The sequence below is a fragment of the Armigeres subalbatus genome, chromosome 1 (assembly GCF_024139115.2).
Source record: "Armigeres subalbatus isolate Guangzhou_Male chromosome 1, GZ_Asu_2, whole genome shotgun sequence".
In the NCBI taxonomy this organism is placed as follows: Eukaryota; Metazoa; Arthropoda; class Insecta; order Diptera; family Culicidae; genus Armigeres; species Armigeres subalbatus.
Genome location: NC_085139.1, coordinates 100954781 through 100981091, shown reverse-complemented (window position 1 = coordinate 100981091; position 26311 = coordinate 100954781). Strand labels below are relative to the sequence as shown.

Below are 26311 nucleotides of genomic sequence, written 5' to 3'. Positions count from 1 at the left end.
GACTGCCTCTTTTAACATAAGTTAACTAATGACAGTATCCATTTTTCATCTTGTTGTTAAATTTAGTAAATTTTGATTAGTTTTCCAAAGGCTCACGCGTTTATTTATCATTACAGAGCCATCTATTTTACAGCCCCTTCCAGTCCAGCAAATCTAATGCTTCATTCCCCATTCTTCTTTTTTTTCCCTCTCCCACAGCGAGGTAGCGACGAACTCCTCAGTCAGGCAGCAGTCATGGCACCCGCATCGGACAACAACAACCAGGATCTGGCCACCAAGAAGGCCAAGCTGGAACCAAACACGGTGATCGGCGTCGGTGCCATCAGTAAGTATCATCAACCCATCTTAGCTGGTTTTCTTTGAACTAACTCCGGTCGCGCGCTTATCATCGCGAAATCGTTGTTGGACCGGAAAATTGTCCGAATCCGAATCGAAACTGAAGGAACAGCCCCGCTGCGTCTTTCGCGGACCGTTGGACGCGCGATGTTGCAATGCCTCGGTCGCTATCTCCCTTCGGTCGGTTGCTTTTGTCTTTATCTTGTCAAAACAACAGCAGACCGAAGAAGCTCTTTGATATCGCGCTTCGGTTGTTTCTCGAATTGTATGTGCGTGCAGTGGACCGAGCCTTATTCTGATGACAGATAAACAGACAACACCGGGGCCGGGGGTGGTTGGGTCGGAGGTTTAACTGGGGCCATCCGTCAGTCAATTCAGTTGGAGGCAATTTCCCAGGAAGTTGCTTAATTCTCCGCTGTTATCGTTTAATTTCCAATTCGAAAACGATTCGCCTCCAGTCGGGATGGGACTGGGTGGGGGAAACCAAGGAAGGGGCTCTGTTGTTTATCAGAGGACGACGACGGTTGCGGTTGAGATTTGATCCTGTGAACGACGAAGTTCACAGGAATCGTGGGACCCCGGCGGTGAAGGGAATGCGTTCGGTCGAAGGAAGAAGGGATCGAAACCGATGTTTTATTCATCGTTTATTGTTTGTTCGGTTGCTCTACCCGGAACTATTATCGGCCGTGTGCTGATGGAGAAGTAAGACAAAGTTCGATTTGTGGCTCGCTGGAATGGATTGAGTGGATAGAGATCGTAAAGTTTGCCGAAGATGGTGGGTCGGGTGGGGGAAGGTGGTTTATGTTGTGCTAATTTGACGGGCATTTATATTTATTTGTTGGATCGGATTGGAGGGAGGAATGTCTTTCGAAGTGGGATGGATGGCAGTGACGACAATTAGCGCCAGTCGATTGACTCAAGTCAACAGAGATGATGGCAAAACGGCTGTTGATGTGATAAGTTGAAGAGGATTATAAGTGAGCATTGATGGGCGATTAAAAGTTATTCCAGTCATTAGTGCTTGTGTAAGATTAATATTTGTTTCCAAGTTACTTAGCTACCTGATGTAAAAGTTACAGACTCTTTAAAAAAATATTAAAATTCCAAAATACTTTCTCTTTGCATTACATTTTGTAAGAAATTGGTAGACCCTCAAGCAGCTAGTGAAGAGTTATACAGTTTTTCAGCATTTTATTAATTCATTAGTCCAACCAAACACTCTTTAATTATTCTCTGAATAATTGTGGAAGTTCCAATGAAGTTTGAAGTCTTTGAAGTTTGAAGTCTTTTGGAAAAGTTTTCTATCAAGAAGCCACTTTACTATATATTCAGATTTATACAAAACTGTCTTCAATAATAGTCATTATCTATACCTGAAGACAGTTTCGTATAAATCTGAATATTGTTAAAATCACTCGTCGCGAAATTAAAACTTGATAAGAAAATCTATCAAGCCCTGTCAGTATACATAATTAGCATCATTATCCGAAACAGTAACAGCCGTTTGCCATTGGGAATCCTTCACATCATTAATTCAAGCCCACTTAATCCCACCGTTGTTCGCTGATCGGCCATCGTTCCCAGCGAAAAACTTCACCAATTAAGTCCACCTGTCAACTGTGGAGCTCTCCCGTCTCACAGCGATACAGTTTCGAAATCTCCCAATCCCGACGCGTCGGCATAAGCTTTTGGCTTCAAGTCCCCAACGTTTCAATTAACCAAATCTGATGCCGTCGAAAAATTAATGACAATAATCAATTACTCACGACAACACCGACCAAAGAGTCGGCCCCCCGTCCAGAAGGATTTCAGCGTATGAACGTGTCAAACAGCTCCTCCGCCCTTCCCGGAGGACCCGTTCCTGCGCTGCCAAAGAGTTAATTAAAATTAACTCCCGGAATCGAATCATGTTTAATAATAATCATCACAATAATCCACAACCTCGGCAGACCTAGCGCCGGCCAGCAGATGGCGCTTCCAGCGCCACTAGCGCAGCGCTGGAGTGGTTTTAAAATTTTAGGAATTTCCATTTCCGCGTATTTATATTCCTCGGAGCGGGGTGCGAGCGCAAATCCCTCGGCCACCAGCACCACCGACCGCCATAAATAATGAAGATAAATTTCAATAAATTATATTAATTGAACGATAATAAATAGACTGGCACGAGAGTGCTGTCATCTGGTGTTAAAATGTTCCGCATAACGCCTCACGGTGGACCGCCCATTCGAATGGCACACAAATGAGAAGGAAATCATCGCATCAATCGATCGCTAGCTGGACAACTCGTCGTCTGAGGACTAGCGTTGTTTATTTCCTTAGGAAAACAGCATTTAACTCACGCCGAAGAAAAATAACGATGACAGACGACAAACGATAACTTGAATGAATGGACCCACGGGATGACCCGGACCGCCGAGTCCTAGCCCGGTAATGGGTCGTTATCCAAGCGACGAACGGAACCGGAAGTCAACGAAAAGTTGTTCGTCTCATACAACCCCCACCTGCCCCACTTCTAGAGTCCCGCATCCGATAGTGTGGTGGTGCGATGAGTAGCGTAGCGAGCAGGAAGTGAACGAGAGCCAGTTCGATTTTCGCCATTCACTGAGCTGCGACGAGTACGGAAAGTGAAATCGACCTCCGGGAAATGAAATGGAGCGCGCGCCCATTTATCTTCATTTCCAGACGGTGTGTCGGGTGAGGAGGACGAGTTGCTGTCCCGGTGGATGGTGCCTTCAATGGATGATGGCTTTTGACGAGTCAGACATGATACTTTTGCAAGGCGGAAACGAGGTTCTAATGGATACTGTTGATTCGTTCCGGGCAAAGCTTTAATGATTCGAAGGATTCAATCGAATTATTTGTTTGAATAGCTTTGGTTTATATGTTTTGCTTCTTGGGCTTGTACAAATTTTTGGAAGAATTCTTTTTTCAGATTTTTTTCTGCAAAGCTTATAATAAAACCAGCAGCTTACGAGGGCAAGGTTTCAAGTTTTCGATGAAAGCTTTAAAACTCGAGGGCCTTCAATATTCCGGAAGAAAAATTCAATTCAGAAAAAATCATCAAAAATCATCAAAAATCAAATCGTCTCCAGAAGAAAAGAAGAAGGTATTGGACCCAGGCAAAATTTGAATGGTATTGTGTCGAATGTTTGCGGAATTTAGATTTGTTTGTCCCAATTCTACGAAACCATTCGAACAGGACGAATTGTAGTCGGATTCCTTTCTGCCTTCCACATACCTTCCAATCCATACATATTTTGCCAATACTTGTATTTTAGAAATCCTGTCTGATTTAAGACAAGAACATTGCATAATTTTTCGAATTTGTGGCGCAATTAGGAAAATTTATTTCGTATTTGAACGACTTAGCACAGGCAAATCGAACCATAGCGAAGAGGATTCGATAGAAATTTTTACGCAAGTTTCTAAGGATTTGCATTCTGTCTAAATTCAGACAAATTCAAGTCGCCATTCGAATCCTTTCGCTTTTTTAAATTATGTGGTTCGCTCAAAATTCCGACGAAATCATTACGAAAATCAGTAAATTATTGACCTAAGTCAAATTCATAAAAATCATGTTGTCATCCAAACTATCCAAGCTTTAATTCCTATCGGAACTCAGGCAAATAATTGTCGAATATCTGCCGGAAATCTGATAAACTATTATCAAAATTCAGGCAAATTCAAATCAATTTTCAAAATTAAATAGACGAAAATATCGTCTTAATGTTTGAATAAATGGGCACATGCATATGGCACTGAATCTCAAATAAGCTATCAAACAACTCGCTTCATAACTTATGATCTATCTGATTTTGCGATTTAATAAATTTTGGAATCAATTTTCGAAAAGTTCTTGCAAGAATTGACGGAGGAATTCCAGTAATTCTTTAGGATTTTTTCAAAAATCTCCTCCTCTATTTCGAAAATATCTTCATAAAATGTTTTCAGTAATCCTCCAGGATTCTTTCGGAAACTTTCGGAATTGCTTAAGGAAATTCATCTCTGAACTCTCTCTAACTCGAGTTCTGTAACTCGATATTTTCTTCAGTCGATGAAATTAAAGTCCCTTGAATTTTCATACTGCGTTACCTCCGTAAGTCGATACCTCCCTTACTCGATATTCTCTAATCGAACTAATTTCCTAAGCATTTTCACCTCTAACTCGATGTTGTCAGAATCAGTTCACATGCACAATATATACGATGTCGGTCCATTTGGCGAATATCGTTTGGTCGAATGCGTTTCGCCGGAAAATTAAAAACTTGAGTATGAGTAGTAGGTATTATATGCAATTTGCAGCGAGAAGTAAAAATGAGACATTTCTGCACATTCATAAAAAGAAATAGGAAGTGAATAGTGACAAGCAGTGGCGTCAGGTAACCTCACTTTTACCTGTGCACTGACCCAAAAAGTGAAAATTTTGATATTTTGACAGCCCAAATGGAAAAGAAAATTATCAGAGTCGTTTATACTTATCAAAATCTAGTTATTCTAGGCATTTCCGCACACCAATTCCTTTAATTTAAACTCAGTGCACAGGTAGATTGAGGTTAGGAAATGCCACTGGTGAAAAGTAAAAGTGAACAGGGAAAAGGAGAAGTAAGAAGTGAAAAGTGAGAAGGAAGTGAGAACTGTGAAGTGAGAGGCGGAAAGTGAGAAGTGAAAAGTGAAAATGAAGTGAAAATTAAAAATAGAAGTAAGAAGTGAAAATTCCGAATTGAGTGAAGTTAGAAGTGAGAAATAAAAATTGAAAAGAAAAGTAAAAAGGAAAGTAACAGAAAGAGAGAAGGAGAAGTAAGAAGTATGAAGTGAGAATTGAAAGTGAGAAGGAAAAGTGAAAGTGAGAAATTTAAGAAGTGGAACTGTCGAGTGATGAGAAGAATGTTAAAGATAAGAAGTGAGAAGTGAAAATCTGAAGTGAGAATGTAGGAGATGTGAGAGAAACGAAAATTGAGAAATAAAGACAAAAAGTAAAAAGTAAATTGTAAAAAGTGAGAAGTGAGAAGAAAGAAGTGAGAAGTATGAATTTAGAAGTGAAAAATGAGAGGCCAGGAGTTAGATGTGAAAAGTTTGAGAAGTGAGAGGTAAAAGTGACAAAGAAAAGTAGAAGTGAGAAATGTGAAGAGGAAAAGTAAAAAGTGAGGAGCGAAAAAGTGAGAAGTGAAAGGTAAAGGGAAAAGTGAGAAGTGTGATCTGAATATTCTCAATTCACACTTTTCTATTATTCATTTCGAACATATCATCCTCACTTCACTTAATAAGGAAATCAATTTTAACTTTTCGAGCAAAAGGCATTCGGCTAAATGGCATTCTGTCAAATGACCCTTAACCATATTTCTACATTTTATGAAAAGTGTTGGATATTTTAGAAGAAGAATATAAATGTGCTCTCTATCACAACACCTCCCCAACTAATGGTCTCTTCAATATCGAGTAGAGAGTTTACTGTGTTTATAATTTAGAAAATTTCACCAACAATTCCTTTATAAACTTCTGAAATTCTTTCAGAAATTCATTTGAATTGTCTCATCTAGGTATTCCTTTAGAATTACCTTACAGAATTCTTTCCGATTTTCCTTCAGGAATTTTATCAGATATTCCTTCCTTTCAGTAGAAAATATCTCAGACCTTCTTTAAAAACCTTTTCAAATTTACTGAAATTCATTCTAAATTATTATTCATTTACTTATTACCTTAGAAAATTCTTTCATAATTTCTTTCTAAAATTTCACCTTAATAATTTTCCGACAGACTTCAAAAAATCCAAAGGAATTCGAAGTAAATAATGAAATATTCGAAGGAATTCCAAACGAATTTTCGAACGAATTCTTTAGAATTTTTGATGGAATTTAAAGAAATTTCAAAGACTTCCTAAAAGGATTTCGAAGGTAGGGAGGGACCATTGCAGCACCTCATTCCCGGCCACAACATTTAATAACTCGACCGCGTTCCAACCAAATGGCTTGATTGTTTGTTCATCACTAGACATCGACAGGAACCATGTACTAAAAACCAAGTAATTCAGGTTGTAATGCGCTCGAGTAATGAACTTGCTGAGCCCAAATGGTTCTCTACCCTATTTCCAAAGGAGCTTTGGAGGGAATTCTCAAAATAATTCCAGAAGGAACTCTTGAAGACATATTTAATGGAATTCCTGAGGGGTCGTACACTAATTACGTAAGTACTTATGGGGAGGGGGGGTTCTGCCATTTTCTTACGTTTCATAAATAAAAAAATGTGGAAAATCTTACATGAGGGGGGTGGTTGAAACTCGAAAAAAGTTACGTTTTTAGTGTACGGGTCTGAAGGAATTTTCAGAAGAATTATTGGAAAAATTGTCAAAAATTTCTGATTCTTCAAATTATTTTAGAGATTTATTCGGAAATTCTTCAGTTTTGAAGAGCTAAATTCAGACGAAATTTCCAAAGAAAATTCCAAAGATTTTTCCGTAAGGCTTTTTTTAAAGTAATTTGGGACCGATTTGCTATTTGGGCGTAACTTATTTTGTAAACAAACATTGGAAGACGAATTCTTCTAAAAAGCATTTCATGAAAAACCACTGTATGCATGAGCTTACCAGATAGAAATTTTGATAACAGAGGGAGCAGCCAAGAGCTGAAAGTCCTTAATAAGAATTCAAAATGGTAAAAACGCTTGCATTTTCCGAATTCAGTGAAACGGTGTTTGTTATAAAAGTTACGCCAATCGCAAATTGGTCCTAATTCTAAAAGAGAATTTTGGAAGTTTTAAATTGAATTCCTGAATCAAGAATGCCTGAAAGATTTTTTTTAATGAATTTCCTGATTACGATACTTACGAAAAACGATTTTTTCAAGAAATTTCAAGAGAAATCCTGAATGAAATTACCAAGGAATTCCTGGCAGTGTGTTCTTAAAATGTTTTGAAAGGACATCAAGCGGAATTTTTCTAGAATTCGACTGACCAAACTTTTGTGGAGTAGAAAAGCTTCCAGACCGAGGAAATGCTAATAGAAACATAAAGTTGAAAAGCAGGCCAAGTTCCAGTTGGTTTGCAAGCCATAGAAGAATACTATCAGGATACTTGAATTCCGTAAAAATTCTCGACAGAATTCCATCAGGATACTCGGTAGATTCCTGTCAGCAATCTCTGCAGATCCCTTCAAAAATCACGGCAAAAAGCTGTCAGGATTCTCGCCAGAATCCTCGGCGAAATCACGTCAGGATTGTCGACAGAACACCTTCAGGATTTATGACAGAATCCCGTCAAGAAAGTAGGCAGAATCCCGTCAGTATTCTTAGCGAAATCCCTGTAGCATCTTGGGCAGCATCCCATTATGATTCTCGGCAGAATTCGCCTCGTTTACGCAGAATGCCCCAGGATTTTAGATAGAAACATATCGTAATTGTATCAGGATCCGAAGCAGAATCTTGCCAGAATTCTGTCAGGCTTCTCGACATAATCCTCTCAGAATCCTCCACAGAATTCTGTCTCGATAGAATCCCTTAAGGATTCCCTTACGGACTTTCGGCAGAATCCTGTCAGGATCGAGCAGAATCCTGTCCTGACTTCTTCAGAAAACCATCAGAATTTTCGCCAAAATCCTGTCAGGGCTCTCGGCGGAAATTTGTCAAGATCCTCAGCAGAATCCCGTCAGTATTATCGTCAGAATGCCGTTTGGATTCATGGCAGAGTTCCATAATCATTCCTGCAGAATCCGTCAAGATTCTCGCAAGATACCATTGTTCTTTATAATTGGTAAAATTCTGCGCAGAATTCCGGCAGGATGGTCTCAGAATTTTCTTCGGAATCCTGACAGGATTTCCGGCAAATTCGACATCGGGTTCTTTGTCAAAACCATCAGGATCCTCGGCTGAATCCCAAGTTTTTGACAGAATTTCGCAGTTCACGGCAGAATTCTGTCAGATGTCAGGATTCAGTGTTCTGGCAGTATCTCTGTCAAGATCCTGGTGGAACCTCGTTAGGATTCTCGTAATAATCTGGTCAATATTCTCTGCAGAATTCTTTCATAGAATTCCTAGCAGCATACCGCGAGGATTCTCGTCAAAATTCGCCAGGATTCTCGATAGAAGGCCACCGAATTGCTTCCAGAATTGCAGGTTTTTCACTAATGCTATCAGGCTCCTCGGCGGATTCCATAAGGGTTTTCGTTAGTTTCTTGTCAGATTCACGAGATTCCATAACGAATTGCGTCACGACTCATGGCAAATTTAGTCAAATCTTGACAGCGTTCACGGCATAATTCTGTCAGGATTCTTGGCAGTCAGTATTTTCGGTAGAATCTTGTCAGAATACTTTTTAAAATGCCGTATATAGTCTTGGCTGATCTGTCAGGTTTTCGTGAAATTCCGTCTAGATTCTGCAGTATCCTGACAGTATTTTCGGCGGAACCTACCAGCATTCTCGGAAAGAATTCACGTAAGATTCCTTTAAGTTCTCGGCAAAATCTTGTCAAAGTTTTTGCAGAATCTCGCCAGGATTCTTGTCGGTATCATTGATCCTGTCGCTGTCAGAATTCTCAAGGATCGTGAATCCAGAAACCGGTGGAATCCGTCAGGATTTTCGCAGAATTGTATCAAGATTCTCGGCAAGATCCGTCTGATAGCTCTTCAGAATTCAGTCAGGATTACTCCCAGAATTTGCTGGTGAAATCCGTCAGATTTTATCGTAGATTCCTGAAGATTCTCGAAGAATTCTGTCAGGATCCTCGGCAGAATCGTCAGTATTCTCGGCAGAAAACCATTCAGGCTTCTAGCAAATCTCGTGAGACTTTTCAGTAGATTCCTGTTAGATCCTCTGCAGAATCCTTTTCAGTATTCTCACAAGTTCCCACTCCAGGACATTGGAGAATCCTGTCAATATTCTTCTGCCGGTTCTGCCACGATTCTCGATAGAGCCTCATAAGGATTCTGGGCTCTCTAATATTCCGCTAGAATTTCTCGGCAGAATCGTGTCAGGATTCTTGGCTATCTCGTCATGATCTCGGCGTATCCTGTCTGGATTTTCGTCAAGGAGTTAGAATTTCGGCAGAATCCTGTCAACATGATGGTCAGAACCCTGTCAGATATTCCCTGACGATCGTCGGCATAATCGTCCGATCTGTCGGCATATTAGGATCCTTCCGAATCTCGTCAGATTCTTGGCAGAATCTGCAATATTCTTGACAGAACCTGTCAGATTTACAGAATTGTCGTCAAAATCCGGTCAGGATTCTCGCCAGAATACCGTCGTGAATCTCGAGTAATTTTGTCATAATTTTCTGAAGTATTCTGTCAGATTTCGGCTAGAATTAGGTTGATATTCCCGGAGAATCTTGTCGATATTGTTTCGAATTCTGCAATATTTTGGCAGAGTCCCATACGGATTTTTTGTTTGATCATTGATGGAATTCGCAGGATCCCTTTAAAGATTTTTAGACAGAATCCTGACTGGACTCTGCCGAACACTCGTCGCGATTCTGGCAAAATCTTGTCAGGTCGTTGGTCGACTCGACCAGATTCTCAGCCGAATCTCATTCAGATTTTTTGCAGAATCTCGTCAGCGTTTCACGGGTCCCTTCGTTCAGCGTACACAATTATGTTCTATCCATCTACGAAATAAAGCCCCTATTGGGGTCGAAGCAACTCGTTTCTCGTCCATCGAAGGAGCTTAAGGCGCATAGCGAGTAGCCTTCATGTACATAAAGGGCGCTATCTTAAAGAGAGATGCCAAGGCTAATAATCATAGACGTCACTGACACGGAAGCAGAAAGAATCACCAAAATTTTACGAATACCACACACGACGAGCAGTTCTGTCACGGGAGATGAGGAAGACAGGCCTCCTCTAACATGACCCGAACGGTAACCTTTTCCATGTGACACGATCAGCAAGGGCCGTTCCACGACCTGAAACCCCGGGCTCGGAAGGTCCCACATAATTGGCCTAGCACGACGACAAGTTCATATAAGGATTGGTAGAGTGAGTAAGACAGGCCCCTCCCCATCCTCCATTACGACCCTGTCTCACCAGCTCACCGTATTCAGAAGCATCAATCTAGGGCAGCAACAGAGATTTCTGCCTCTCGACATTTCTGTGGCACCGCAGTAGCGCAACTCAAAAGGACCCGGTCGAGCCCCCGCCGATAGGGGCATCAAGAAACACGGATGGCATAACCTCCTCTGTTGCACGCCGAAGTCCCCACATGTTCCAGAAACGCCCTTGAGCAAGGCAGGTCCTGTGTTAAACCAAAGTATAAATAAAGAAATGTAAATGTGCTATAGCTAAAATCTATTTTAAATTTTGTTCTTGATCGGTCCTTCACGTCTTTTCTGTGTGTCCGTTTCCATTACTTCCACCTGGTTGGTAAGGTATATCTCTCAAGTTTCGCAACCTAGAGAGGGTATAGCACGGGGTCTAGTTGATCAATACGTTTTTGGCAGGATACTCGCCAGGGTTCTTGGCAGAATCCTGTCGCGTTGTCAAGGCACAATTAGGCTTCTAGGCTTTTTGGCATTTAGGTTCATGCGTTTCTAACCAGATTAATATCAGGATTTTTAGAACATTTGTAAGGATTCGGCAGAATCCTGTCAATTATTATGGCATAGAATCCTCTTTGGGATTTTTGCAGAATTCACAAGCGAATTGAGTCCAATTCTATAACGAGGAATCTTGCTGATTTTCGCCTGAATTTTTGGCAGAATCCCGTCCCAATTATTAGTAGAATCTTTTCAGGATTATCTGCAGAATTACATATGACTAATTTCGTCAGAATTTCAGCAGGATCTCACGTGAGTTTTGTTTTCAAAATCTTCTCTGGATTCTGCGCAGAACTGCGTCATATTCCCTGCTGGGGTTCTCTGCAGAATTTTAACTAATTCGTCACAGTTATTGGCAGAGTTCCGTCTGGATTCTGGCACATTCTGCCGAATTTTATCTGAATTCAGATGAATTCTCAATTGAAACTTGATAAAACCCTCAGGTTCAGACGATTCTAAGGAAGAATGCAGATGCATTCCTTACATTTGTAATCAAATTCGTGAACAAATCAATCGAATTTAATTCAGGATGAATTTTTGTCAGAAATTAAAGACGGATCTAGGAAAATCCAGACAAATTACCTTTCGCACTTATTGAAATTTAACCATTTTTCAGAATTCAGACGAATTCTTATCAAATCCATAAACTTCTGTACGACTTCAAATATACTCATGTAAAATGATTTTAATGCTTCAGAGAGAAGCCTCCAGTTTCTGAGAAGAGACTACTAAACACCCGGAGTGAATTACAACGTTTAGGAAAATAGTAGTCATTTGAATGGAACGTTCCGCAACTATTGTCATCATTTTTATTCCTATTTCAAAAGTGTGAAAAACGACTTTGTTTCAAATTATGACAAACATCGACATCAGATTGCCATTTGATAGGCTATTGATAATAACGATTTGACAAAACCAATTACCTTTTTTGATTGCCACCCATTCCTTAATTATGACGATAGAAAGGTCACCCTCGACGATTCTAAAATCCCATTAACTCCGACAAACCATCTTCCATTTCAAAAACCCCGACCGCAGTAAGAGATCTACTCTTTATTCGGACTCTTGACACCCACTCACGAAGGATGTCTGCCCTCACCCATCTGAAAAACTTTTTCCTGGGTCACCAATGGCGGTTGTTGCCACAAAGGAGAATCCCCTGGTGACAAATCTTGCCCATTTCCGCTTTTCGGGTTGGCTTCTCTTACTCCGGAGCCATTATCATATATCCGCCTAAAGGCGTCTCACCGTAGCCGTACGCGTTGTCATCGCATCCTTATTCCCAATCATTTATCCAGCTCGACCCCTCCGGCCCTGCTCTGTCTTGTCGCCCCATATATATGTAACAGTAGCTTGTTCCGGGCCAGGCAGCCAGTAGGCTTCTTATCCTAAATCGACATTAGTTACACGTGTAATTCCCCTTTCGCTGCTCCAGCCGCGTCCCCAGTTAGCTTTTTCTGTCCCAGCCAGCCTACATGTCCCCGAGCTTGTGTGACAACGATGAGAAACATACTCTTTCTAAAAAAGACATCGACTTCAGTGCTCACGACGTCATCATCGTCGGCTCACGATGCACCTGTTCCAGCGGATGATGTATAGGCTGATGGCGGCGGTGTGCTCACCGATGCAGGGGATCGCCAGAAGGAAAACGTTTTTCCATCGCTGATCCCCCAGGGTGACCAATACGTTTCGGTTGACCTGACCTATAAGGACTCGCCCGAGATGGCTTCTGAAGACATCGATGGAAAACCGGAATCGACTTCCAGGAGCAGATTTAATTTCAATGTATAAATATTAACCAGGATCCTTGGATAGAGAATAATAATCCACGGAAAGGGGAAAGCTGTTGATTGCTGAACCCTTTTAACCAGATAATCTTTTTATGGCATCCGAGGCGGATGATGAAAAATCTCCCTAGGGAAAGCGAATCACAGAGTGATTATTAAAATCTAATTAGACCCCGGTCTTGTGGACGGGATGTTTCCTGTCTCAGACTCACTTACTTTACAACGCCACTTAATATTTATTTACTCCGAACGGATTCTTTAGGAATGGGGAAAGGGCGTTAGGGAACAAGATTACGTTGACCGTTGATAGCGCAGCAGCACGTTATCGGGGGCTGAAACCTTTCAGTTTGCGGAAAAACAACCTCCAAAATTATAAGGAGGTGGAGATTTTGTTTTTCGGGGCAGATGATTTATGGTTATGGTTCACGTTTTCTTCAGAATAGAAAAATCCAAACTGGGAAACCATGTTTGTTTTCTTTTTTCTGACGGCCGCCTTTGAGCCTTTTGAGATTTATCGCTGCTCCAGTGAAGAGGGTGGAAATTATGATGCGCTTTTGAACGCGGGGTTGCCGAGAGTTTCTGATGAAGTTGAGAAGAGCTCCGAAAACAATTTGGCAGGATTCGCATGGAAGTCAAGAGGTTTTGATTAAATGTAAGAAGCTTCCATTAGATGATCGAATATTAAAGTCTTTTTACTATTTAATGCATTTAAATTCTATTGTAGGGCAACCTCAATCAACTGCCAAATAAGCATCGTGTTGAGAAATATTAACATTACGCTGAATCTTGTTAGCAACAGCCACAAGAAATCGTAAGCGTTCACCCAACGATTATTCCCAACAAAGTATTTATCTTCACTTCCACATTCTTCATATTATATATTATTGTATTTTGTAACTGTATATCCTGAACCAAGAGAATAACTATGACAATACAATTTTAATTTCGACAGGAATTGATTCCAGTTCCTAAAAGAATCTGATTCTGATTCGACATGATCTGATTTAAATTTTGACAGTAATTCATTCCAATATTGATTACACCTGACAGGAATTAATTCCATTTCGAACAGAAATTGATTCCACTCTCTGACTGAATTAATTCCATTTTCGACAGGAATTGATTACAAATTGGTGACAGGAAGTGATTCCACCCTGACAGAAATAATTCCAATTCGTAGAGATTGATTCTAATTGAACAGAAATCGATTCTAATTTCGACAGGAATTGATTCCATTTTCGACAGAAAATTAATCCAATTGCGAGAGGAATTGATTCACCCTGACACGAATTGATTCCACTTGTTCAGAAATTGTTCCACCCCACAGAAATGGATTCCAAACCCGACAGGCAGGTATTGATTCCACTTCAACAGGAACTGAATCCATTCTAGACAGGAATTGCATTCAATTTCGACAGGAATTCATTTCATTCCGACAGAATTCATTCGAATTTGACAGGAATTCATCGAATTCCGATAGGGTTCTTGAGAGAATCCTGACAGGATTCTGAGCGAATCCCGACAGAATTCCTGGAACGAATCCCGAGGATTCTGAACGAATCCCGACAGGATTCTAAAACGAATCCCTTGCAAAGATTTTTAAAAAGAACGAACTGACAGGATTCTAACGAATCCGGACAGGATTCTGAACGAATCCGACAGATTCTGAACGAATCCGGACAGGATTCTGAACGAATCCGGATAGGATTCTGGAACGAATCCGGACAGGACTTCTGAAGGAATCCGACAGGATTCTGAATTGAACTTTAGATTCTGAACGAATCCTGACAGATTCTGAACGAATCCGACAGGGATTCTGAACGAATCCGACAGGATTCTCTGAACGAACTCGACAGGAGCCCTGAACGAATCCTGACAGGATCTGAACGAATCCCGACAGGATTCCTGAACGAACTTCACAGGATTCTAAACGAATCTCGACAGGATTCTGAATCCCGACAGGATTCTGAACGAATCAATACAGGATTCCGAACGAACTTGACAGGGATTCCGGAACGAATCCCGATAGGATTCTGAACGAATCCCGAGCAGGATTCTGAATGAATCCCGACAGGATTCTGAATTAACTTCGACAGGATTCTGAACGAATCCCGATAGGATTTGAACGAATCCTGATAGGATTCTGAACGAACTCGACAGATTCTGAACGAATCCTGACAGGATTCTGAACGAATCCTCTGGATAGGATTCTGAACGAATCCCGACAGGAGCCCTGGAACGAATCCTGACAGGATTTTGAACGAATCCGACAGGGACTCTGAACGAATCCTGCGGGAATTCGAACCGTCTTGAGATTCTGGAACGAATCTCCGTACGGATTTAGAACGAATCCTCCTTGACAATTTGAACGAATTCCTGTCGATTCGAACGAATTCCACAGGATTGCGAACGAATCTCGTTGAGATTCTGAATGAATCGTCGAGGATTTGAACGAATTCCGTGCAGGATTCGTAACGAATCCGGATAGATTCTGAACGAATCCGGATATTCTGAACGAATCTGACAGGAGCCCCTGGAAACGAATCCTGACAGGATTCTGAACGAACTCGACAGGATTCCTGAACGAATCCCGACAGGATTCTGAACGAATCGCGACAGGATTCTGAACGAATCGCGATACAGGATTCTGAACGAATTCCCGCAGGATTCTTAACGAACTGGACAGGATTCTGAATCTAATCCCTGACAGGATTCTGAACAATCCCGACATGATTCTGAACGAATCGACAGGATTCTGAACGGATCCCGATAGGGCCCCTGAACGAACTCGACAGGATTCTGCGAACGAATCCCGACAGATTCTGAACGAATCCTGATGTGATTCTGAACGAACTCGACAGGATTCTGACGAACTCAAAGGATTCTTGACGAATCCTGACAGGATTCTGACGGAATCCTGTCAGGATTCTGAAGAATCCTCGACAGGATTCTTGAACGAATCCTTGCAGGATTCTGAACGAATCCCGACAGGATTCTGACGAATCCTCGACAGAATTCTGAACGAATCCTCCAGGATCTGAGAATCCGAATCCGAAGACTAGGATTCGTGAAGAATCCTTTCGACGAGATTCTGTGGAGAATCCTTCCAGGATTCTGGAACGAATCCCGACAGGATTCTGAAACGAATCCCGACAGATTCTGAACGAATCCCGATAGATTCTGAACGAATCCGATAGGATTCGAACGAATCCTTGACAGGATTCTCCCTGAACGAATCCCGACAGGATTCTGGAACGAACTCTGATAGGATTCTGAACGAACTTCGATAGATTCGAACGAATCCGACAGGATTCCTGAACGAATCCCGACAGGGGATTCTGAACGAATCCCCGACAGGATTCTGAATGAATCCTGACAGATTCTGAACGAATCCCGCCAGGAATTCTGAACGAATCCACAGGATTCTGAACGAATCCCGACAGGATTCTGAACGAGAACTCTGGACAGGGTTCTGCATCAGAACCCGACAGGATTCCGAACGAACTTGACAGGATTCTGAATGAACTTCCGACAGGATTTTGAACGATCCGACAGGATTCTGAACGAATCCTGACAGGGTTCTGCAAGAATCCCGATAGGAATTGCACGAATCCTGTCAGGATTCTGAACGAATCCTGACAGGATTCCTGAATTAATCCCGACAGGATTTGAACGAAATCGAGACAGGATTCGAACGAATCCGACAGGATTCTGGAACGTCCTGACAGGGTTCTGCATGAATCGACAGGGATTCCGAACGATCCCCTGACAGGATTCTGAACGAACTCGACAGATTTTGAACGAATCCTGACAGGATTTCGAACAACCCGATGGTGTTCTGCACAATCCCGACAGGATTCTGAACGAATCCAGACAGGACTGAACGAATCCAGACAGGATTCTGAACGTGAATCCTGACAGGATTTTTGAACGAATCCTTGAGCAGGATTTCAACTGTAATCCCGGTTAGGGTCTGCACGGGGAATCCTGACAGATTCTGAACGATCCCGATAGATTCGAACGAATCCAGACAGGGATTCGAACGAATCCTCGATAGGATTCTGAACGAATCCGGATAGGATTCTGAATCTAACCTGACAGATTCTGAACGAATCTCGATAGGATTTTGAACGAATCCTGATAGGATTCTGAACGAATCCTTTATAGAGCCCCTGAACGAACTTTTATTAGGATTCTGAACGAATCCTGATTAGATTCTGAACGAACTCCGACAGGATTTTAACGAATCGATAGGATTCTGAACGAATCCTTGACAGGATTCTGAACGAATCCTTTTGGGATAGATTCTGAACGAATCCCGATAGATTCTGGAACGAACTTCGATAGATTCTGGAATGAATCCTGACAGGATTCTGGAACGAATCCTGACAGGATTCTGAACGAATCCTGACAGGATTCTGAACGAATCTCTACGGTGATTTTGAACGAATCCTGACCAGGTTCTGCACGAATCCCGACAGTTCTAAAAAGAATCCCGACAGGATTCCGAACGAATCCTGACAGGATTCTGGAATGAACCGACAGGATTCTGAATGAATCGACACGATTCTGAACGAATCCGTCAGGATCCCGAGCGAATCCTGCCAGGATTCTGATGAATTCCGTCAGGATTGATGAATCCCCGTCAGGATTCTAACGAAATCCTGCCAGGATTCTTAACGAATCCTGACAGGATTCTGAACGAATCCTGACAGATTCTGAACGATTCCCGGCAGGATTCTGTTCCAACCTGTCAGGATTCTGAACGATTCCTGACAGGTTCTAACGAATCCCTACAGGATGTGCGGAACGAATCCGACAGGGTTCTGAACGAATCCTGACAGGATTCTGAACGAATCTGGCAGGATTCTGGAACGATCCTGTCAGGATTCTTGAACGAATCCCGTCAGAATTTGAACCAACTTCGTCAGGATTCTGAATCTATCCGTCAGGATTCTGAACGAATCATGACAGGATTCTGAACGAATCCCGACAGGATTCTGAACGAATTTCGACAGGACTTGAACGAATCCTTTATTAGGATTCAACAATCCCCGATAGGATTCTTGAACGAATCCCGACAGGATTCTGAACGAACTCGACAGGATTCTTGAACGAATCCTCGACCAGGATATCGGACGAACCTGAAGGATTCTTAACAATCCCACAGGATTCTGAAGCCTGACCAGATTCTGGGAGAATTTCCAGGATTCTCGAGACGAACTCCGACAGGATTCTGTGGAAATTTTGACCTCAGGATTCTGGAACGAACTCTTGACAGGGATTTCGAAACGAACTTTATTAGAGCTCCTGGAACGAATCCCGACAGACTTGAATGAATTCCGACAGGATTAGCAATAATGCAACCGAACGAAGTACAACATTCCATGCGGAGCCGTTGAAACGAGTGTAACAAATTAATTAACATGTCATCGAAAGACGGTTTACCGTTGTCCTCCTGTCCAACGTGTTCCGAGTTGCCTTTGATGTTTTCGAGCATGGAAAATGTTACATGCCGGCCGGAGGGTGAGATCGATCCTGTTGGCATCGTACAACGCGTACCACAACCCGTCCGCCCTGGTAGTCAGCGTTTGGGGCGGAGAGGTTGACTATCTAGCGATAATGATTAATGGGCCATTGATTAAGCAACCAAATCGAACGAAGCCATGGAACCCCCAACGGATGGAGGATAGGATGTGATGTGGAAACAAAGGCATTTTTGCCTTCGATTCCTCCGGTGCTGTGGCTTATGAAGTTTCCCGTCCGCCATGTGTCAAGTAAATAAAAATATGTTTTTCCCAGAATGTGCGCCCGCGGAGGAGAGGCTCGCTTTTGAAGGTTGAATCTTGGTGTTTCGGAGCTGGGAAAGTAGGGGAGGAGGGCTCGGTGCAGAAGTGCACGCAGCGCTCACCCAAGAGGGTTTCAAGATGATTAGTCTTAATTTAGTGTGGTTAGTCGGCTCCGTGGATCGATAGGTACGTCAGTTCTCAGAAGTGTCATTCATTAGCCAAAACGGGGGTTTCAAACAGTTAGGTGGTTGTTTAGTAATTAATTACGTACGGATTAACGTACGGATACTTCATGCGGGAAATTGCGACCGACCGGGTTGGTTGGGGAGTTGGGTGGGAAATGTGTCGGTTGTTGAGCGATGATAGTTCAATATGTTGCGATTTATGTTGAACGGTATCAGTTTTCACATGAACTAAGAGCAGATTAGATCTACAAATCTGAAAAATAAGGTAATATAAACCAATATTGTAATCCAAATTCTACAACAAAATGCGTCTTCAAGTTATTTAAAAAGATCCTAGACAAATTTGCTGAATACAAAAACCATCAAAGGATTCACTACAGAATCCTATAAAGGACTCTCCACAGAATTATGGAAAAAATATACACAGAATTCTGGGAAGGATTTTCCACAATGTTTTGGGAAAAAATCTACGCTGAATTTCGCTTCATAGAATTATGCGAAGGATTTTCCACAGAAAACTAGGAAAAATTTTCCACAGAAAACTAAGAAAGATTTTCCACAGAATTCTAGAAATAATTTTCCGAAGAGTTCTAGAAAGGATTCTCCAAAGAAACGTGAAAAGCAGGAACCTTATAATCCTGGACAGCATTCTCCACATAATCCTGGAAAGGATTCTCCACAGCATCCTGGATAGGATTCTCCACAGAATCCTGGAAAGAATTCTCCACAGAATCCTGGAAAGGATTCTCTACAGAATCCTGGAAAGGATTCTCCATAGAATCCTGGTAAGGATTCTCCACAGAATCCTGGTAAGGATTATTCACAGAATCCTGGTAAGGATTCTCCACATAATCCTGGTAAGGATTCTCCACAGAATCCTGGTAAGGATTCTCCACAGAATCCCGGTAAGGATTCTCCATAGAATTCTGGTAAGGATTCTCCACAGAATCCTGGTAAGGATTCTCCACAGAATGCTGGAAAGGATTCTCCACAGAATCATGGAAAAAATTCTCCACAGAATCATGGAAAGAATTCTCCACAGAATCCTGGAAAGAATTCTCCACAGAATCCTTGAAAGGATTCTCCACAGAATCCTGGTAAGGATTCTCCACAAAATCCTATTAAGGATTATCTACAGAATCCTGGTAAGGATTCTCCACAGAATCCTGGTAAGGATTCTCCACAGAATCCTGGGAAGGATTCTCCACAGAATCCTGGAAAGGATTCTTCACAGAATCCTGGAAAGGATTCTTCACAGAATCCTGGAAAGGATTCTCCACAGAATGCTGGAAAGGATTCTCCACAGAATCCTGAAAAGGATTCTCCACAGAATCCTTGAAAGGGTTCTCCACAGAATCCTGGAAAGGATTCTCCACAGAATCCTGGAAAGGATTTTCCACAGAAACCTGGAAAGGATTTTCCACAGAATCCTGGAAAGGATTCTCCACAGAGTCCTGGAAAGGATTCTCCACAGAATCCTGGAAAGGATTCTCCACAGAATCCTGGAAAGGATTCTCCACATAATCCTGGAAAGGATTCTCCACATAATCCTGGAAAGGATTCTCCACAGAATCCTGGAAAGGATTTTCCACAGAATCCTGGAAAGGATTCTCCACAGAATCCTGGAAAGGATTCTCCACAGAATCCTGGAAAGGATTCTCCACAGAATCCTGGAAAGGATTCTCCACAGAATCCTGAAAAGGATTCTCCACAGAGATCCTGAAAGGATTCTCCACAGAATCCTGAAAAGGATTCTCCACAGAATCCTGAAAGGATTCTCCACAGAATCCTGAAAAGGATTCTCCACAGAATCCTGAAAAGGATTCTCCACAAAATCCTGAAAGGATTCTCCACAGAATCCTGAAAAGGATTCTCCACAGAATCCTGAAAGGATTCTCACAGAATCCTGAAAAGGATTCTCCACAGAATCCTGAAAAGGATTCTCCACAGAATCCTGAAAAGGATTCTCCACAGAATCCTGAAAAGGATTCTCCACAGAATCCTGAAAAGGATTCTCCACAGAATCCTGGAATGGATTCTCCACAGAATCCTGGAAAAAATTTTCCACAAAATCCTGGAAAGGATTCTCCACAGAATGCTCGTAAGGATTCTTCACAGAATCCTCGTAAGGATTCTTCGCAGAATCCTGGTAAGGAATCTCCACAGAATCCTGGTAAGGATTCTCCACAGAATCCTGGTAAGGATTCTCCACAGAATCCTGGTAAGGATTCTCCACAGAATCCTGGAAAGAATTCTCCACAGAATCCTGGAAAGAATTCTCCACAGAATCCTGGAAAGGATTCTCCACAGTAAGGATTCTTCGCAGAATCCTGGTAAGGATTCTCCACAGAATCCTGGTAAGGATTCTCCACAGAATCCTGGTAAGGATTCTCCACAGAATGCTGGTAAGGATTCTCTACAGGATCCTGGTAACGATTCTCCACAGGATCCTGGTAAGAATTCTCCACAGGATCCTGGTGAGGATTCTCCACAGGATCCTGGTAAGAATCCTAGTAAGAATTCTCTTCATCCGAATTCCGACAGAAATTCATCCGAATTCCGACAGGAATTCATCCGAATTCTGACAGGAATTCATCCGAATTCCGACAGGAATTCATATGAATCCCGACAGGAATTCATCCGAATTCCGACAGGAATTCATCCGAATTCCGACAGGAATTCATCCGTATTCCGATAGGAATTCATCCGAATTCCGACAGGAATTCATCCGAATTCCTGACAGGAATTCATCCGAATTCCGACAGGAATTCATCCGAATCCGACAGGAATTCATCCGAATTCGACAGGAATTCATCCAATTCCGACAGGAATTCATCGAATTCCGGCAGGAATTCATCGGATTTAGACAGGAATTCATCGGATTCCGACAGGAATTCATCGGATTCCGACAGGAATTCATCGAATTTCGATTGGAATTCATCCTATTTCCGATAAGAATTCAACCGAATTCCGACAGGAATTCATCCGAATTCCGACAGGAATTCATCCAATTCCGACAGGAATTCATCCGAATTCCGACAGAATTCATCCGAATTCCGACAGGAATTCGTCCGAATTCCGACAGGAATTCATCCGAATTCCGACAGAGTTCATCCGAATTCCGACGAATTCGTCCGAATTCGACAGGAATTCATCAGAATTCCGACAGGAATTCATCCGAATTCCGACAGGAATTTATCCGAATTCCGACAGGAATTCATCCGAATTCCGACAGGAATTCATCCGAATTCCGACAGGAATTCATCCGAATTCCGACAGGAATTCGTCCGAATTCCGACAGGAATTCATCCGAATTCCGACAGGAATTCATCCGAATTCCGACAGGAATTCATCCGAATTCCGACAGGAATTCATCCGAATTCCGACAGGAATTCATCCGAATTCCGACAGGAATTCATCCGAATTCCGACAGGAATTCATCCGAATTCCGACAGGAATTCATCCGAATTCCGATAGGAATTCATCCGAATTCCGACAGGAATTCATCCGAATTCCGACAGGAATTCACCCGAGTTCTGACAGGAATTCATTCGAACTCCGACAGGAATTCATTCGAACTCCGACAGGAATTCATCCGAATTCCGAGAGGAATTCATTCGAATTCCGAGAGGAATTCATTCGAATTCCGAGAGGAATTCATTCGAATTCCGAGAGGAATTCATTCGAATTCCGAGAGGAATTCATTCGAATTCCGAGAGGAATTCATTCGAATTCCGAGAGGAATTCATCTGAATTCCGACAGGAATTCATCCGAATTCCGACAGGAATTCATCTGAATTCCGACAGAATTCATTCGCATTCCGACAGGAATTCATTCAATTCCGACAGGAATTCATTCGAATTCCGACAGGAATTCATCTCAATTCCGACAGGAATTCATCTGAATTCCGACAGGAATTCATTCGAATTCCGACAGGAATTCATTCGAATTCGACAGGAATTCATCTCGAATTCGACAGAATTCATTCGAATTCGACAGGAATTCATTCGAATTCCGACAGAAATTCATTCGGATTCCGACAAGAATTCATCCAAATTCCGACAGGAATTCATTCGAATTCCGACAGGAATTCATTCGAATTCCGACAGGAATTCATTCGAATTCCGACAGGAATTCATTCGAATTCCGACAGGAATTCATTCGAATTCCGACAGGAATTCATTCGAATTCCGACAGGAATTCATTCGAATTCCGACAGGAATTCACTCGAATTCCGACAGGAATTCATTCGAATTCCGACAGGAATTCATTCGAATTCCGACAAGAATTCATTCGAATTCCGACAGGAATTCATCCGAATTCCGACAGGAATTCATCCGAATTCCGACAGGAATTCATCCGAATTTCAAAAAGAATTAATTTGTATTCCGAAAAATTCATCCGAATTCCAAGAAAGAATTCATCCGAATTTCCGAAGATTCAAGTATTCCGACAGGAATTCATTCGAATTCCGGCAGGAATTCATTCGAATTCCGGCAGGAATTCATTCGAATTCCGGCAGGAATTCATTCGAATTCCGACAGGAATTCATTCGAATTCCGACAGGAAGTCATTCGAATTCCGAAAAGAAATCATCCTGAATCCGACAGGAATTCATTCGAGTTCCGACAGGAATTCATTCGAATTCCGACAGGAATTCATTCGAATTCCAACAGGAATTCATTTGAATTCCGGCAGGAACTCTTTCAAATTCCGACAGGAATTCTTTCAAATTCCGACAGAAATTCTTTCGAGTTCCGACAGGAATTCTTTCGAATTCCGACAGAATTCATCCGAATCCGACAGAATTCATCCGTATTCCGATAGGAATTCATCTGAATTTTGACACGAATTTATTCCAATCCCGACAGGAATTAATCCAAATTTCAAAAAGAATTAATTTGTATTCCGAAAAATTCATCCGAATTCCAAAAAAGAATTCATCCGAATTTCATAAAAATCAATCCGCTCTTATTCCAACAGGAATTCATCCGAATCCCGAAAGAAATTCATCCAAATCCCGACTGGATTTCGTCCGAATCTCGAAAGGAATCATCCGAATTCCGACAGCGATTGATCTTAATTTCGATGGGAATTGATTCGACAGAAATGCATCCAAATTTCAACATGAATTCATCCGAATTTTGACAGAAGTTTATCCGAAAGGAATTCATTCTGAATTCAAAATAAATTTATCCAAATTCCAAAAAGAATTCATCCGAATTCCGACCGGAATCCATTCGAATTGCGACAGAAACTCATCCGAAAAAATAATTAAAAGTCCGACAGGATTCCATCCAAATTTCAACAAGAGATTTCCCGGATTCCGATGGGGAATCTGAACCCCAAGGGGAATTCGGCTGAAATCTGAGAAGAATTCATCTGCATTGCGGCCGATTGGAAATCGATGCTATTCCATCAATAAATTACCGGGATTCCGGCAAGCTTGCTTTTGAATTTTGACAAAAATCTGAATGTTATTAATTAATATCGACATTTCTGCCATAGTTTGTCATAAACTTGTTTAACTTTTTTTACTAATGCTTCTTAGTTTTGATTGCATTTTTCATTTTCGACAGATTTTGATTTCTCAATGGAATACTTTTGACTGCAATTCTTTCCAACACCGAATTTACTTTAGTTCTGGCAAGAATTCGTCTCTCAAATAATTTGTCTGATTGCTACTAGAGTCTTTGTTTGTGCACAAGAATTAAGTTAATTTTGGCAAATATTTGTGAGAAGTCAAACAAAGTGTTTTCCGATTCAGGAAATTTTCAAAACTATGACAATTTTGAAATAAACTGTGTGTAAATCGTTCGTTTATTTAAAAAATAATTTAGTTAGTACTACCAAAAATACCTTTAAAATAGGAATTAAAAGTTGTTGGCCATCTATTATTGTTGATACTGTGTTTATTCGGCTTTCTTGGTAAATTTCGAAACCGTCGCCTTGAAGATTGTAACATTTGTTCACGGGTCGTCACCAACTTAGAACACAATTCCGATTTGAAAGATTATCAAAATCTGCTACCGCAAGGGCTCCTATGCAATCGGAATCCTTATCGACCCACACGGCTTCCAGATCCGTTCCCTTTAGTTGGTGCTTGGTGATGCGTCATCGACGCCACCGACTCCGGAAATAGGATATCCAATTAGGTGTATGAAGGGGAGCTGCCTGCACCTGCTGACTTACATACGGTGTGATGCATCCAACTTGGTTAAGCCTTCGGAAGCTCAAGCCATATGCATTGTGCATCTCCAGCAGCAAACACCAACCAACGAACCGAACTACAAGTGTGCGATATGTTAATAACTTTCAGATAATTGTTGTTCATAATTCCTACCCCCTCTTCCGCGCGGCTCTTTGCCACCACAAAGTTGGGGTCCCAACGGGAACATCACTCATCCAGCTGCTGTAGTACTCGGGCTGGCAACTGCACGTATGCATAACTGCGAGTTACTGAGTTGCTGCAATTCGGTTCCCGGGTGGTGGCGCCGTTCGGCATGATGAAGTTTTCAAAAGGCGTGTAACGTAAGAAGCTCCTGTTGGGATTATTTTCCAACCCATATTGCGTCGTGCAACGACCCACTCTAATTACAGTCTACTCTACTCTGCTACAACACTCTCCAGCTCTCCTACCCCTCTAACGCCTAGCGACCTGTGTTCAATGTTGTGTTATCTGTGTTATCAATATAAAAAAATTGCACCACATTCTAATTTATTGTTTTTTCTTCTTCTTTCTTCCCTGTTTGTTTATCTATCTCTCCGTTTCCGCATGTTTGCGCCTCTTTCTTGTCTATCTATTTCACAGGTAGCGGCCATGATGTCCTGCCCCCTTCCATTACCATTACCACTTCTTCCACCAGCTTTGCACGCAGATTTCCCTCCGGTCCACATCGGAGTTAAGGTAAGACTAAAAATTGCACTTCTTTTATTGGTTTATTTTTTTCTTTCACCACTTGTTTCCATTTTATTCCAACGAATTCCGGTTATTAATAGGATACTTAAACTTGATATCTACCATTCATAACACCGAGTGAATCCGCATATTGAATATGGTTTGAGCAGTTTTCTGATGGATGGCGGACGGTATAAAATTCGACTCCATTCAAGCTTTTGAGGCGTATCCCAAGATCGACTGTTTTCATTGTAATAACGTCCAAAATTGTTTAAGTGGCTATGCAAGAAGGTGTTCGCTACTTTGCTCATCTTTTTTTTCGATTAACGTCATACTGATTCAAAAAAAAAATACTCCTAATGTGCCGCAGTAACACGCTCAAAGCGGATAAATCATTAGAGTTTGATAATAAGTTAATAAGAATTCTGTTGAAAAATACTGTTTCATTCGTGTCTGATACAAAAAAAAACTTTTTTTAACATGACCAACATTATTTCAAAGCAGATCATAATTTACTTATCAACAACATTCTCATGCATCAGAAAAGGAACGGTGACATCATTATCACAGAGTTTTGAAACAAAATCACAGCTGCAAATAAACAGATTCATCTACCCAATGGCAACATTGCCTTTCTCATAATTCTCCAAACAGTAACAACTTTCCATACGCTTTTTTGTCATAACTTGTGAACACAGCATCCGATAGTGCATATGCAGAAGTACAGCCTCTCAGTACAGTTTTGATTTTTGAACGGAATAAAAACATTCCACTAACGAACACAGCGAGACACAGA

The 26311-nt window shown here is 41.6% G+C and overlaps 1 protein-coding gene across 4 annotated transcripts in view; it reads left to right on the top strand.

Moving 5' to 3' along the window:
- Positions 1-26311, top strand: part of LOC134203692 (polypyrimidine tract-binding protein 1) — a 723317-nt gene that overhangs the window by 511343 nt on the left and 185663 nt on the right. For all 4 annotated transcript variants that reach the window (XM_062678576.1, XM_062678565.1, XM_062678571.1 and 1 more), the window contains one exon: positions 199-325. In XM_062678576.1, the coding sequence (XP_062534560.1) occupies positions 235-325 (91 nt within the window). In that variant the 5' untranslated portion in view covers positions 199-234. Of the gene's footprint in view, positions 1-198; positions 326-26311 lie in introns of those variants that run through there.